Source organism: Prionailurus bengalensis, chromosome D2 (assembly GCF_016509475.1).
Source record: "Prionailurus bengalensis isolate Pbe53 chromosome D2, Fcat_Pben_1.1_paternal_pri, whole genome shotgun sequence".
In the NCBI taxonomy this organism is placed as follows: Eukaryota; Metazoa; Chordata; class Mammalia; order Carnivora; family Felidae; genus Prionailurus; species Prionailurus bengalensis.
The window spans coordinates 61,763,053-61,777,017 of NC_057351.1; the positions used below are offsets into that span (position 1 = coordinate 61,763,053).

Sequence of the window (13,965 nt, forward strand, 5' to 3'; positions counted from 1 at the left end):
TAAGGCTGAATATATAAATTTTGTTCATTTTTAGAAAACATTAGGCACAAGTGCATATAGAAATAAAATATTTATTATAATAGCTGGTCAACCATTTGCTCCAAACTGACACCCATTTAGTCAAGATGGCTTTCTGAAATGGAGTTTCTTTTCTCCTTGAAGGACAGTGTTATGAGAGAAATGCTAAGAGTATGTAGTAGAAGTAATATCTGATTAGAAATCAAAAGCCCTATATTTTTTGATCCTGGTGTTGCTATGTTGAATAAGTCAGTTAACCTTTGAGTGTATTTACTCATCTATAAGATGAGTAATGACCTATTTTTCAAATGATATAATGAATTTGAAAACCATCTGTAACTGGCAAACACCTGTAAAAAAATAAGAGTATTGTTATACAAAAGGGAAAAAGCAGGAAGCTACACAATTTGACAAGCTAAGTAATTAAAAAAACTATCTTATAATTATCATCAGTGTGGTGTCCTCTAATATAGTTGTTCAGGGCTCTAGCAGAATGTTCCCGGAGATTCTAATGAAAATGAATTCCTAGATAATAACCAGATAAGATCTTTACTTGAGATTGTTGCAAAATAAAAAGTTGGACAACTGTGAGATATAGTCTAGTGGGAGAGATTGATATTAATTATCTATAATTAATAATTCAATGAATTATGATATATATAAAATTACAACTGTGATGGGATAAGAGAAATGTACATGGTGGTATATACCAGGGAGATCTGGGAAGGCGTCCCTCAGGATGTAATCATTGAACTATGATCTGAAGCTTTGTGTATGTCTGTGTGTGTGCGTGTGTGTGTGTATGTATGTGTGTCTGTGTGTATTTTAACTAAAAGAAGTCTCTTAAGTATTTTTAGGATTTATTCCTATTAGTAAAGTTAAAAAATAGATTTGATCACTTAAAACACAGTAGTTACATTAAAAATGAGTATAATAAAATCTGTCGGTGGTAATGAGATGGATATATAATACTGTCCTGAATAAAAATTGTGTACCTAGTAATTTTAGAGAAGCAGGGACATTAAAAATGGTGATTTAAAAATGCACATATGTCTACAATGTGTTCTCTTTGTGCTTTCTCAAAATGTATATCATTAAGACTCTTAACTCTTTACACAAAAAAAACCCTTTATGGTCAGTGTTATATTGTTTCCATAACCTAGTTATGTATCTTTTTGCTAAATTGAAGAAAAAATACTCACTGTCATGTTAGACACATGCTTTTTTTGTTTGCCTGCAGATCCTCATTGAATTTTGTGCAGGTGGAGCAGTGGACGCTGTGATGCTTGGTAAGCATCTTTTTATTCTTTATTTTGTTTATTTTATATTTTAAGTTATTCTTAAAGGATTTAAAACATTTATACATATATATCTTATTGAGTGAAGTTCAATAAATTAAGAAATCAGCTTAATTACATTTTATACTTTAAAATAATCGTTACAAAATTTCTAAAATGAAATGTTAAATATATGAGGAAAAGTAATCTTTGCAGATATTTAGTTCTTCTAAAATGAATTTATTGTAAAAAAAATAAATTCACTATGTGCAATCTTTGACAGTGATGGTAAAGATATATATATTATATTGCCGATGTGTTTTCACTAGATAACAATGCAGATTTGTTTACCCTTTCCTTACAGAACTTGAGAGACCATTAACTGAGTCCCAAATACAAGTAGTTTGTAAACAGACTCTAGAGGCTTTGAACTACTTACATGATAATAAAATCATCCACAGAGATCTAAAGGCTGGCAACATTCTTTTTACCTTAGATGGAGATATTAAGTTGGGTAAGTTTCTTCCCTTAAATAAAACATTTGAATTTGTGCTGAGACTTTGCTCTATATGTATGTGACTTAATACTGTTTAGTTATGGCTTAAATATGTAAAACATGGAGAATTACTCCATGTTAATTTTTTAAATATTTAAATATAAATAAATAGTGGATAAATAATTATTCATTAACTCCCATAGTATAGACAACTAATGTAAAGATGCTTCAAAAAGAAAGGATGGATTTCATTTTCAAAAAGACAAGCTTTAAAAAGACTGGTTGGGGTGCCTGGGTGGCTCAGTTGGTTAAGCATCCAGCTCTTGATTTTGGCTCAGGTCTTGACCTTACCTTTCGTAGGATCTAGCCCTGCGTCAGGCTCCAGGCTGACAATGTGGAGTCTGCTTGGGATTCTCTCTCTCTCTCTTTCTCTGCCTCTCCCCCACTCAATCTTGCTCTTTGTCTCTCTCTCAAAAAATAAATTAATTAAAAAAAAATAAAAAGACTGGTTAATTATTTTTTACCCTAAATTTTTGTATGTAGACTTAATACTTATAAATGTAACACATTTAGAATATGAGCAGATATGTCAGACTAACTTAGTTTTATCTTCATTTCCAAAACTCTAGTGGGTTTCTTTTCCCATGTTTAGTTTTATACTCTATTTTATAAATATGGAATCTTAGCTAAGCTAACAAAGTAGATCTGAAATGGATGCCTAAAATAAGTATTGAGGACTAGAATTTTTAATTTTGTTTTTTACACTGAGGAAATAAATAACTTCATAAGAAGAAATAGATGTAGCTTTTAGATGGAAAACGGATTAATTTCGTATGTACACACATACAAATGGAAGATACAGCCCTCTTTAAGTGCCCCCAAGATATGACTTTTTAAAATATTTTTAATGTTTATTATTTTGAGAGGGAGAGAGACAGAGCACAGCAGGCGAGGGGCAGTGAGAGAGGGAGACACAGAGCACAAAGCAGTTTCCAGGCTCTGAGCTGTCAGTACAGAGCCCAACACAGGGCTCGAACTCACAAACCGTGAGATCATGACCTGAGCCGAAGTCGGGTACTTAACCAACTGAGCCACCCAGGCACCTTGTAGATACAAATTAAAAAATATATATATCTAGTGCTGAAGGGGCGCCTGGGTGGCTCAGTTGGTTGAGCATCTGACTCTGGATCTCAGCTCAGGTTATGATTTCATAGTTTGTGAGTTCAAGCCCCATGTCTGGCTGTGTGCTGACAGTGCAGAGCCTGCTTGGAATTCTCTCTCTCCCTTCTATCCTCCCTCGCTTTCTGCCCCTCCCTTGCTCATGCTCACTTGTTTGCTCTCTTTAAAAATAAATTAAAAAACTTAAAAAAGATAAGTAAAAATCTAGTGATGAAGTCTAAATTTGTGTAATTTGGAAGGACATGGAAAGGACAGAATATATTTAAAAGCCATCTTGATACCAGTGATCATAGTCATTTCACTTCACTTTTTTCATGACATCAAACAGGTATAATTTGATATACTAAATTTTAATCTTTTTATTATGAAATAAAGATACAGAAAGCCACAAGAAATTGTGTAGCTTAGTGATTCTGTAGCATTGTAGATGATAGCTTTGTAACCACCACCTAGGTCAAGAAATAAAACTTTGTCAGGCACCCCAGCAGCTCTTCCATGTGTCCCATCTGAATCACTGTCCCTCTCTTCTCCACACATAACCTTTATCCTGACTTCTATAGTAATTACTTCCTTGCCTTTCTCTTTGGCTCTATCACCCAGTGCTCATCTCTCAAGTTTAGATGTGCTCATATTTGAAATCTGATTTTCTTTTTAAGTCTCTTAATTTATTGGTCTCCCCTACCGGCCATCTCTTTCTTTTCTGTACATTTTATCTATGGTGTGCATTCCCATGAGTGCCAAAATTGGTTCTTTGGGGGCAAAAAAGATCTTAGATATTACAATGCTTAGTAACTCTGCAAAGGCCCACGCTACACAAACAGTATATCTGTGGCGTTAAAATTCTGTGGGGGATAAGAGGATTAGGAAAAAAATGTCTAAAAAGGCTCCTTAGGAGTATGATGATGAAAAAAAGGTTGAGAAACACTGATCTATGAGACCTGAGTGTTGGACCTGTAGAGTTTCCCTCAACCTGCATTTTGCTAATTGCATATTCATGATCATTTGTAGTAAGTTCCTCTGTGTATTTCCTTCAGATTTGCAGATAAATAAGGCCTCATCAGTCTCAAGTTTGATTGTTTGGCAAGACTATATATAGGTGGTTTTGTGTCCTTTCATTGGGCGGCACATGTGTTTTGCTTTTATTTTATTTTATTTTATTTTATTTTATTTTATTTTATTTTAATTAGCAGCTCTTGATGCGTAATGCCTAGATCTGTTCTTTGAGTTGAAAAATGAATTGTCACTTTGTTTTCGTTTATTTTTTGATAATAATTTTGATAGAATTATTCACCAATTATTTCATTATTTTTATTTATCCTTATTATAAAATTAGGAATAATTATATGAAATGACACTTCCCTTCAACTGTTTGGTTATTCAGGAGTGTAGTTCATATGGACAAGACAGGAAAAATGCTTGATTCCTTCTTTTTATTTATGTAACTTGGAAGACCATGAATTGGTTCTCTCTCATCCTCAATTAGTGACCAGTATTTTTAAAAATATTAATTCATAAATTTAATTTTACAGATTTCAAATCTATAATTTTTTTAATGTTTATTTGAGAGAGAGCATACATGTGTGTGTGTAAATTGGGAAGGGAGGGAGGGAGGGAGGGAGAAAATTCCAAGCAGGCTTCATGCTTAGCACATAGCCTGACTTGGGGCTCGATCTTGCCATCATGAGATCATTACCTGAGCCGATAACAAGAGTTGGGTGCCCTCAGATCTATAATTTTTATCCTTATTGAAGCTTAACATTGTACCATCTTTGGTCAATGGGAGACTCTTCATGTTGGTATATTAATCTTTTTGATAGGACTTTAGTAGACTTTGATAGCTTCATTATCAATATCGTATAACAGTCTAACCTGTTAGGTTGAGATGTTTCAGGCTTGTCTTCTATATTTCTTGCCTCCAACCTGTAATTAGCCATTTCTTTAAGAAGTCCTGGTTTCTTTTAGTAGGATATGGTATTTCAAGATTATATCTGGGGTACTTGGGTGGCCCAGTCAGTTAAGCATCCCACTTCGGCTCAGGTCATGATCTCACATCTCCTGAGTTCGAGCCCCGCATCAGGCTCTTTGCTGATAGCTCGGAGCCTGGACCCTGCTTCCAGTTCTGTGTCTCCATCTCTCCCTCCCTCTCTCCCTCCCTCTCTCTCTCTCTCTTTCTCTCCCCCCCCCCTCCTCCCTCCCTCCCTCCTCTGCTCACACTCTGTCTCTGTTTCTCTCTCAAAAATAAACATTAAAAGAAAAAAAAGACTGCCTCTGAATGTTAGAGGTACTTAACAGTTTATGGATTGGTCATCATTCTGGGCCTTTCTAGAGGACAAAGCTAGGCTGTCATATGAGTTCCTACATATTTTCTGATCAAATTTAGGATAAGATGTGTTTTATTTTCTTTTTAACCTAACCACTTTTGTCTTACATGTATATCTCCTTCTATCCTCAGAGTCCTGGTTCTTAAGGACATTGATGATAGATTTATAATATCCCATAATTACTCATTTTAGTCCTGTTTTCATACGTTTAATGCTCATCACTGGTCCTTAATGTTAGTATTCTCTGTGATCATGTTGGTTGTCTGAAGTTCATTCTCTGGTAGATAACTCTGGAAGGGCTCTCCAAGTTCTTATATAATAACAGTTCCACCCATATTTATACTTTGAAGGTCGGTTTTGCTGGATAGAAAATCCTTGGCTTACATTTTGTTCCTTGAATCTGAAATATCTTATTTTTCTGTTCTAAGTGTTGTTGTTGGAAAGTCTGATGATAATCTGATTTTATGTCTTTTTCAAGTTATGTGCTCTTTTTGCCTAGATGCCAAAGAATTTTTTTCTTCAAGGACTAATAATTTGACTATACTTCTCTCTAAATATGCTCTTATAATATTTATGCTTTTCACACTGTAGGAAAAATGTTTGTCAGTTAATTGTAGCATGTAGTACTAGTTGTTTTGAAGTGGGTAGACTGGTTTATTTTAAAGTTACTTTTTTTTTTTTTTATCAGTTCTGAAGTATTCATGATCCGAAGATGTATAAAGGAGGTAGTAGTTAGTATATTAATGATGGGATATTTTATTTGACAGTTATTTTCGAGGGGGTTTGTCAAAATTAGGATGGTAGAGAAGTTACTATTCTTTCTGTTTTGTTTACCCTTTAATAAGAGTGGCCTTGTTAAAGACTTGAAATGCTTTTCCCTGTGTTAAATACAGTGAGCTTTGCTAAAAAAACTATCATTAATACTTTTGTATCATTGCTTATTTCAAGCGGATTTTGGAGTATCAGCTAAAAACACAAGGACAATTCAAAGAAGAGATTCCTTTATTGGCACACCATATTGGTATGTATTCATCTTTATGGATGTACTACTGTATTAGTTATGTTAGAAGCTATTATCACTCATTAACTTATCTACATAATTGATTATACTGTCTATCTTTTATGTGGCTTGCAATCAATATTCTTAAGCTAAACATCTTAACTTTCAATTCTCTGTCTGTACAGGATGGCTCCTGAAGTAGTCATGTGTGAAACATCTAAGGACAGACCCTATGACTACAAAGCTGATGTTTGGTCCCTGGGTATCACTCTAATAGAAATGGCTGAGATAGAACCACCTCATCATGAATTAAATCCAATGCGAGTGCTGCTAAAAATAGCAAAATCTGAGCCCCCTACATTAGCACAGCCATCAAAATGGTAAAATATTCTAAACAAAACCTTATACAAAGCAATACTTGATGTTTTATTCTTTGACCTTTTCAAGGGTAGATTTAGTTACATGGTACAAAGACTGTATGAGTAGAAAACTTGATTTTTGGTACTTTTTTTTTTTAAGAGTTAAGGACCATAGTTGTGCCTGGGTGGCTCAGTTGGTTGAGCATCCAACTCTTGATTTCAGCTCAGGTCATGGTCTCACGATCATGGGATTGAGCCCTGCTAAGCATGGAGCCTGCTTGGAATTCTCTCTCCCTCTTCCTCTGCCCCTACCCCACTCATGTGCATGTACTCTCTCTCTCAAAATAAATAAATACTCATTTAAAAAAAAAGAGTTAAGAACCATACAAACTCTTGTAACTAACTCTTCTTATAAATTTGAAATCAGTGATTTGAGTTCTACACGAAACAACTGTATGTAGTACAGTATTTACTATGAGAAAGTGAGGCATATATGTGGTTGATTTATATTTGTGGAATTTAATATAATAGAAGAGTTTTGTGATTTTTGGCATATATGACTATATCACAGTGGCTAAAACTATGACTCTACTTATATTTAATTTTGTATTTACAGATGATACTCTAGTATTTATCTTAATATTATTTTGAAATCTTGGTATTCTCATTAACTACTTATGTTGAATTAATACAATTACATACATCATAAAATACAAGCATAACTTATCAGAATTTTGTTTGATTTTAATAACAAAGTAAAATAGAATGTCATTGTTAAAATTTCATTTTGAAGGTCTTCAAATTTTAAGGACTTTCTAAAGAAATGCTTGGAAAAGAATGTGGATTCTAGGTGGAATACATCTCAGCTACTGCAGGTAAGATCAGAGTAATATGACAACAACAAACTGTGTAATTATTTTAATATCTCATTGAGAAGAGTACAATTTCAGATTCAGTGTATTCTCTTTTCACTGGAGTTTCCCTATGGAAACTCAGAATACATTGTAAAATATGTTGTACACATACAATGTGTACAACATACTTGAATACAAGTAAACATTTGCTTTATAAACACATATGCTGCCTTTACTAAAAGGCATTTAGCTTATAAGTCATTCCTTTTGTGCTTTTTTGATTTCAGTTTGTGTTCTTTTATTTTGTTAGTTATTCCACTTTGTTAGTTACTTGCAGTTTTTCTCTCCAGTTACTAGAAAGCAAGCCCCTTGGGCGCAGGGGTCATAAGCTAATTGATTTTTTTAATATTTCTTACAGTGAGGATAATATTCAGTAAATATTGCTGACTTTTTAAAAAAAAGTATTAAAGTGATTAGATAATTTTGTTTTATAGCAGGACCTATTTGTAATATTTGAAATAGGAATTTGTTACATAATATAGGTGGACAAACAGAATGACAAATCTTGAGGCAATTACTGTTAGGTTGAGTTACTGTATAATTCCTGCATTACAGTGTATTAAGTTGATCTGTTTATCTCAGGGGAAAACAGAAGAAATTGCCTTCTTCTATGCAACAGTACATCCCTAGAACACACTTTCTCTTATTTTTTTGCCCTCACTTTAGAAGGTCTTAGTCTGTGACAGACACTGTTAAATGCTGCTGAGTATACAAAGGTGAATAAAATTTTTTCTTACTCTTAAGAGTGTTAGAACCATGTCAAGAAAGCAGTTATTTGCAAGACTCTAATCAATACTCTAAGGCTTTTTGTAAACATTTTATTAAGGATTATACAGGATTTAAACATACTGTTGTTACTTTTAAAGAACTAAAAATGTACCAGTTTGAAACTTTTAAAATTTAATTTAAATTTAATTTAATTTAATTTAAAATTTCAAACATACAGAAACATACATGTACCTATTATCCAGATATATGGTACCATTTTTGACCTATTTCCTTCAGATTCTTTAAAAAAGATGTATAGTTGTAGGCAGTCCCTATTCCTGCTCAATCCCCTTCTTCTTCCTTGCCCAGATGTAACATCATCTGAAGTTTTTTATATTTTTCTTACTCATGTATTCATATTTTTACTGCATAATAATGTGTATTTTTTGTGTTTGAAATTTTATAAGCCAGCATTTCAGCTGTTAGTAAGTGTGTTCTTCTTAATGATCAAACAGCATCCTTTTGTTACGGTTGATTCCAACAAACCAATTCGAGAGCTGATTGCAGAGGCAAAGGCTGAAGTAACAGAAGAAGTTGAAGATGGCAAAGAGGAAGATGATGATGAGGAAACAGAAAATTCTTTGGTCAGTATTTAGAAAGGAAATGTCATTTAGGTAATATTGAGGGTTGGGTTTTGAGGTGTGATTGCACCTGTATGTAAGGATTAATTGTAATTGATAGCAGTACAAAAGTGTTAATTTTAGGGGCGAAGATTAACAAGTTTGCTCCTTGCTCACCATTTTTGTCCTATTTATTATGTGAAGATTTGTCAGTTCTTTATTTTTATAACTTCATCAGATTTTAATTGAGATACTAAATCATGTATGTATGTTTTAAATATTTATTTATATACAAAATATAGTTTTGGTCACTGTCTTGAAGTTATGTTTTAACATTAAAAATGTACAAAATCTTTTTCAGCCAATACCTGCAAGTAAGCGTGCCTCTTCTGACCTTAGTATTGCCAGCTCTGAGGAAGATAAACTTTCACAAAACGCTTGTATTTTGGAATCTGTCTCTGAAAAAACAGAACGTAATACTTCTGAAGATAAATTTAACAGCAAAGTTCTTAATGAAAAACTTACCACAGATGAACCTGAAAAAGCTGCAGAGGATATTAATGAACATATTAATGATGCTCACTTAGAAGCTATGGCTGAACTTGATAATAGGACAATAGTAATCAAGGAAAATGGCAGAGAGGAGAAGAGACCCAAGCTTGAAAGTCTGCCTGATACAGAAGACCAAGAAACAATGGACATTAATTCAGTCAATGAAGGAAAAGAGAATAATATAATAACTTTAGAAACAGATGTTGAACAGAGTCTGAAACCTGAGGAAGAAGGGGATCAAGAAAAGCAACAGATATTTGAAAATAAGGTTATAAAATCTGAAGAAATTAAAGATACTGCTATTCAAACAATGGACTTAGTTTCTCAAGAGACTGGAGAAAAAGAGGCAGACATTCAGGCAGTTGAAAATGAAGTTGCACTTACAAAGGAAGACACCCAAGAGAAATTGGGAAAGAATGACGAAACTCCAGAAGAAGTGATCAGCCATATAACCGATGTCATAGGAACAAATGAGGCAGGAGACGTTGCCCAGAAGGCAGTTGAAAACAGTGCTGAGGATGCTCAGAGTAATGATGGGAATGAAGTGGTTGAAGTAGACCAGAAATTAGTAAGTAAGCCCACAGAGGGTCCTGAGGCTGGTGGTTCTGAGGAAGTTCCTTTTAAAGACATAGTGGAAACTAAGGAGATAGATCAGAAGTCTTTGGAAGATAAAGATGAAGAACAGTCACTCAGCAGTTTAGAGAACATAGTGAAAACCAGTGAGGAATCTGGCACAAATGAAGGTGAGGAAATTACTGAGTCCAGTAGCACTGAAGAAATAGAGGTCAGACATGCAGTAACTTATACTGACCAAGAGGCTTTAGGAAATGAAACTCCAGATGCTCATGAAGCTACTGCTCAGATAGATACAGAGCAAAAAGCTATTCCATGTGAAGTGCCAATTGAAAGAGAACCTCCCGTGACTTCCTCTTCACAGCCTAGTGAACCTCAGCCTGTTCCAATACCCAGTATTAATATCAACTCTGAAGATGCAGAAAATAAAGGGGAAATAGGTGCTTTATCAAAAACTGAAGCCATGTTGCTTCCAGAATCTGAGAATCAAAAGGAAAATGATACTGATTCAGGCACTGGTTCCACCGCTGATAATAGCAGCATTGACTTAAATTTATCCATCTCTAGCTTCCTAAGCAAAACTAAAGACAGCGGATCAATATCTTTACAAGTAAGTGTATGTGGGCCCTTCTTTGTCATTTTGGCAATTTGCAGTTTATGTGAAGTATGGTTTGAAAATAAAACAGCACTAAATCAGTGTAGTACTGACCCTATAAGATTCGTAAGGCCTATGAAGGCAATCAACTAAAAACCCAAGGAGAGAGATAGATACTGGATGTAATCATAAATTTTTTGGTAATATCTACCTGTTTTTGCCAACTTGATGTAAACGGTGTAAGTTACTTGGTGTGGTTGGATTTTTTTTATTGCACATATTTAAATATATTTTAGCAAGAATCCATAATCTATGAAAAAATTGAGAAATTGAAAGAATGATCTCTTTAAGCACTTTTAGGATGTAAACAGCCCTCGATTTACCAGTGGTCCATAGGGTTTTGCCGTCTTGGTCATAGTCCTCACAGTTGCCATGAGAACCGATTTGGGAAAGCAAAAAAACAAAAAAATCAAAAACTAAAATGCAAAAACACTTGGAGCTTTTAGAGCCATTCTCAAGTCTTAATGTGTTTAAGAGTTACCAGGGGTATGTATGATTAGGGATGTTAACTAGACTTATGGTGATCATTTAGCAATATATGCAAATATTGAATCATTATGTTCTGTACTTGAAACTAACATACTATTATATATCAAGTATACCTCAACATGAATAAATTATTTAAAAACAGAGTTTTAGGGGGAGCTATGTAGAGGTCTAGGGTGGAACCCAAGAATCAGTATTTGTAACATAAGATTCCATGGATTTCTGATACAGGTGAGTCATGTATTACTTAGAGACTCTGGGTTGACAGCAGAAAAGAGTGGAACAACTTAGGAGACTGACCTTAGGAACAGGACTCCAGGGCATAATTGCAGCAAATTACTACACATATTGCATAGATTGTCTTCAGTTTTCAGTTTATTTTGTTTCACTGACTGGAATTCCATTAATCTGAAATTTATTCACTGACTTAATAGCATTTTAAAAAAATCCGAATACTTTTTTGAGAATTAAGGTGATATTAATTGTGGATACTTTACTAAGAACTGAAGAAATAGAAAGTTTAGATTTTCAGTGTGGTACATAATATTTTGGGAGCATGCCCACTTTAGATTTTAGGGGAAGCCTGGATAGGGTATCATAGTCCAGGGCTTAGGAAGAGAAGCGTGAGGATACTAGCAGCCTGGAGAGTAGAATAACAAGAGGTTGCAGAACCATGCTTGGAAAGTGCCAGAGACAAATTAAAATCTAATGCATTTTGAATTTAGTATTTGCACATTCCACTTTTGCTCCCTCTGCTTTTAAACCCCTTTCCCCCCCAAAAAAAAAATAAAATAAAAAAAATAATAAACCCCTTTTCCTATATCAAAACCAAGTAATTATCTGCTGTCAATACTTACATGTTTGCCAAACTGTGTTTTTTGGAGTGTCATACTTCTGTTATTTCTATTTGTATTTGAAAAGCATTTGGATGAGGAATGGAATTTGGTCTTGATAAAGAATTGTAGGCAATAGCTATCAGGCAGTAGACATTTTATCTTTCTAGTAACTCAAGAATCACACATTCATCTCTATTCCTGAGATGGAGGAGGGCTGTTGATAATATTGTTGCTGATGAAATGGATTTTGATTCCCAGTCCAGGCAGTGTTTAAAAATTACCTGGGGAGCCTTTTCAAAATGCAAATTCTCAGCCACCCTCAGACCTATTGATTTAGATTCTTTTAGGGATGAGCCCCAGGCATTCCTTTAAGTGTTTTGTTAGTGGTTCTAAAACTGAAAAGCCAGAGGTATCTGAGAAGTTACAAGATCAAAAGAAGAAGAAAAATGATTAACATGTAAAAGTTATACTAATTAGTCATTTATATGAATTGTTCTTTATGATTTGTGCCTAATTATGATGTGGTATAAAAATTATATGTGTACAGTTCTGTGTTTTGTTCTTTTTTTTTTTTAAGAAGAAAATGTTTTCTGTCTCCAGTATTTTCCATATAAAGCCTAACTAAAATAAAATCTCACTCAGGAAACAAGAAGACAAAAGAAAACATTGAAGAAGACCCGCAAATTTGTTGTTGATGGCGTAGAAGTGAGTGTAACCACGTCAAAGATAGTTACAGATAGTGATTCCAAAACTGAAGAGTTGAGGTTTCTTAGGTGAGTAGAGAACATAATTAAAATCGTTTTTGTGACTTCTTTTCAGTTTTTGCAAAGTATAAGAATAGAAGCAAGAGTAAAGTCTTGGCTGATTATTCTTACTACTTTTCCATTTGAAAATAGTATTTTTTAAGTTTTTAAAAAAGTATTAGTTCAAAGGTGTAATTTTTTGCTGTTTTTCCCTGTTATTGATATTAAATTTTATCAGACGTCAGGAACTTCGGGAATTAAGATTCCTTCAAAAAGAAGAGCAAAGAGCCCAACAGCAGCTCAATAGCAAACTGCAACAACAACGAGAACAAATTTTCCGGCGCTTTGAGCAAGAAATGATGGTAAAGTTTTAGATTTTGTATCCTTTTATTAACACTGAAATTTGATGCTTTAAAAAAATTCCACTAGCATGTTTTAGAACTTGTTCTTTGATTATTAGATTTTCTCTGGCTTTGTCAGTATTTCTGGCCTTTATTTCTTAAGTGTTCTAGATGCTCTTTTTTTCCTCCCTTTTGCCTGAAAGGATTTTCTATCTTAGGCTTCCTGTCACTGACTTACAGTGTGATAGGTGTCTTCCATTTTCCTTTGGTTAAAATTTGTTGTGAAAACCTGGAATCATGAAGCTGGTAGATGGTTTACAAAGTTCTTAGGTGGGCCTATTTCTGGATACTTTTTTAGTGTTACAATTTGACCTCTCAGATTTAGAATCCAAGAATTTTTTTCCAAATGTTTATTTTATTTTTGAGAGAGTGCACATGAGCAGGGGTGGGGCAGAGAAATAGGGAGACAGAGGACCTGAAGCAGGCTCCACGCTGACAGCAGAGAGCCTGATGTGGGGCTCGAACTCACGAACCGGGAGATCATGACTTAAGCTGAAGTCGGAAGCTTAATTGGCTGAGCCACCCAAGCACCCCTAGAATCCAAGATTAATTTTTTTAAGTTTTTTTTTTTTAACGTTTATTTATTTTTGAGACAGAGAGAGCACAAGTAGGGGAGGGGCAGAGAGAGAGGGAGACACAGAATCTGAAGTAGGCTCCAGGTCTGAGCTGTTAGCACAGAGACTGATGTGAGGGCTCGAACTCACATACTGCAGGATCTTGACCTGAGCTGAAGTCGGATGTTCACCTGACTGAGCTACCCAGGAATTGTTAATTACATTTGTTGGATTGTAACAGAAAATTCTTAGGAAAATAATGAATTTTTGTTC

The 13,965-nt window shown here is 34.3% G+C and overlaps 1 protein-coding gene across 2 annotated transcripts in view; it reads left to right on the forward strand.

Moving 5' to 3' along the window:
* SLK (STE20 like kinase) overlaps window positions 1-13,965 on the forward strand; it is a 55,140-nt gene that overhangs the window by 20,146 nt on the left and 21,029 nt on the right. For both annotated transcript variants that reach the window (XM_043597446.1, XM_043597447.1), the window contains exons 3-11: window positions 1,259-1,307; window positions 1,660-1,809; window positions 6,240-6,312; window positions 6,477-6,671; window positions 7,444-7,525; window positions 8,788-8,916; window positions 9,254-10,627; window positions 12,637-12,767; window positions 12,976-13,099. In XM_043597446.1, the coding sequence (XP_043453381.1) occupies window positions 1,259-1,307; window positions 1,660-1,809; window positions 6,240-6,312; window positions 6,477-6,671; window positions 7,444-7,525; window positions 8,788-8,916; window positions 9,254-10,627; window positions 12,637-12,767; window positions 12,976-13,099 (2,307 nt within the window). The remainder of the gene's footprint in view (window positions 1-1,258; window positions 1,308-1,659; window positions 1,810-6,239; window positions 6,313-6,476; window positions 6,672-7,443; window positions 7,526-8,787; window positions 8,917-9,253; window positions 10,628-12,636; window positions 12,768-12,975; window positions 13,100-13,965) is intronic.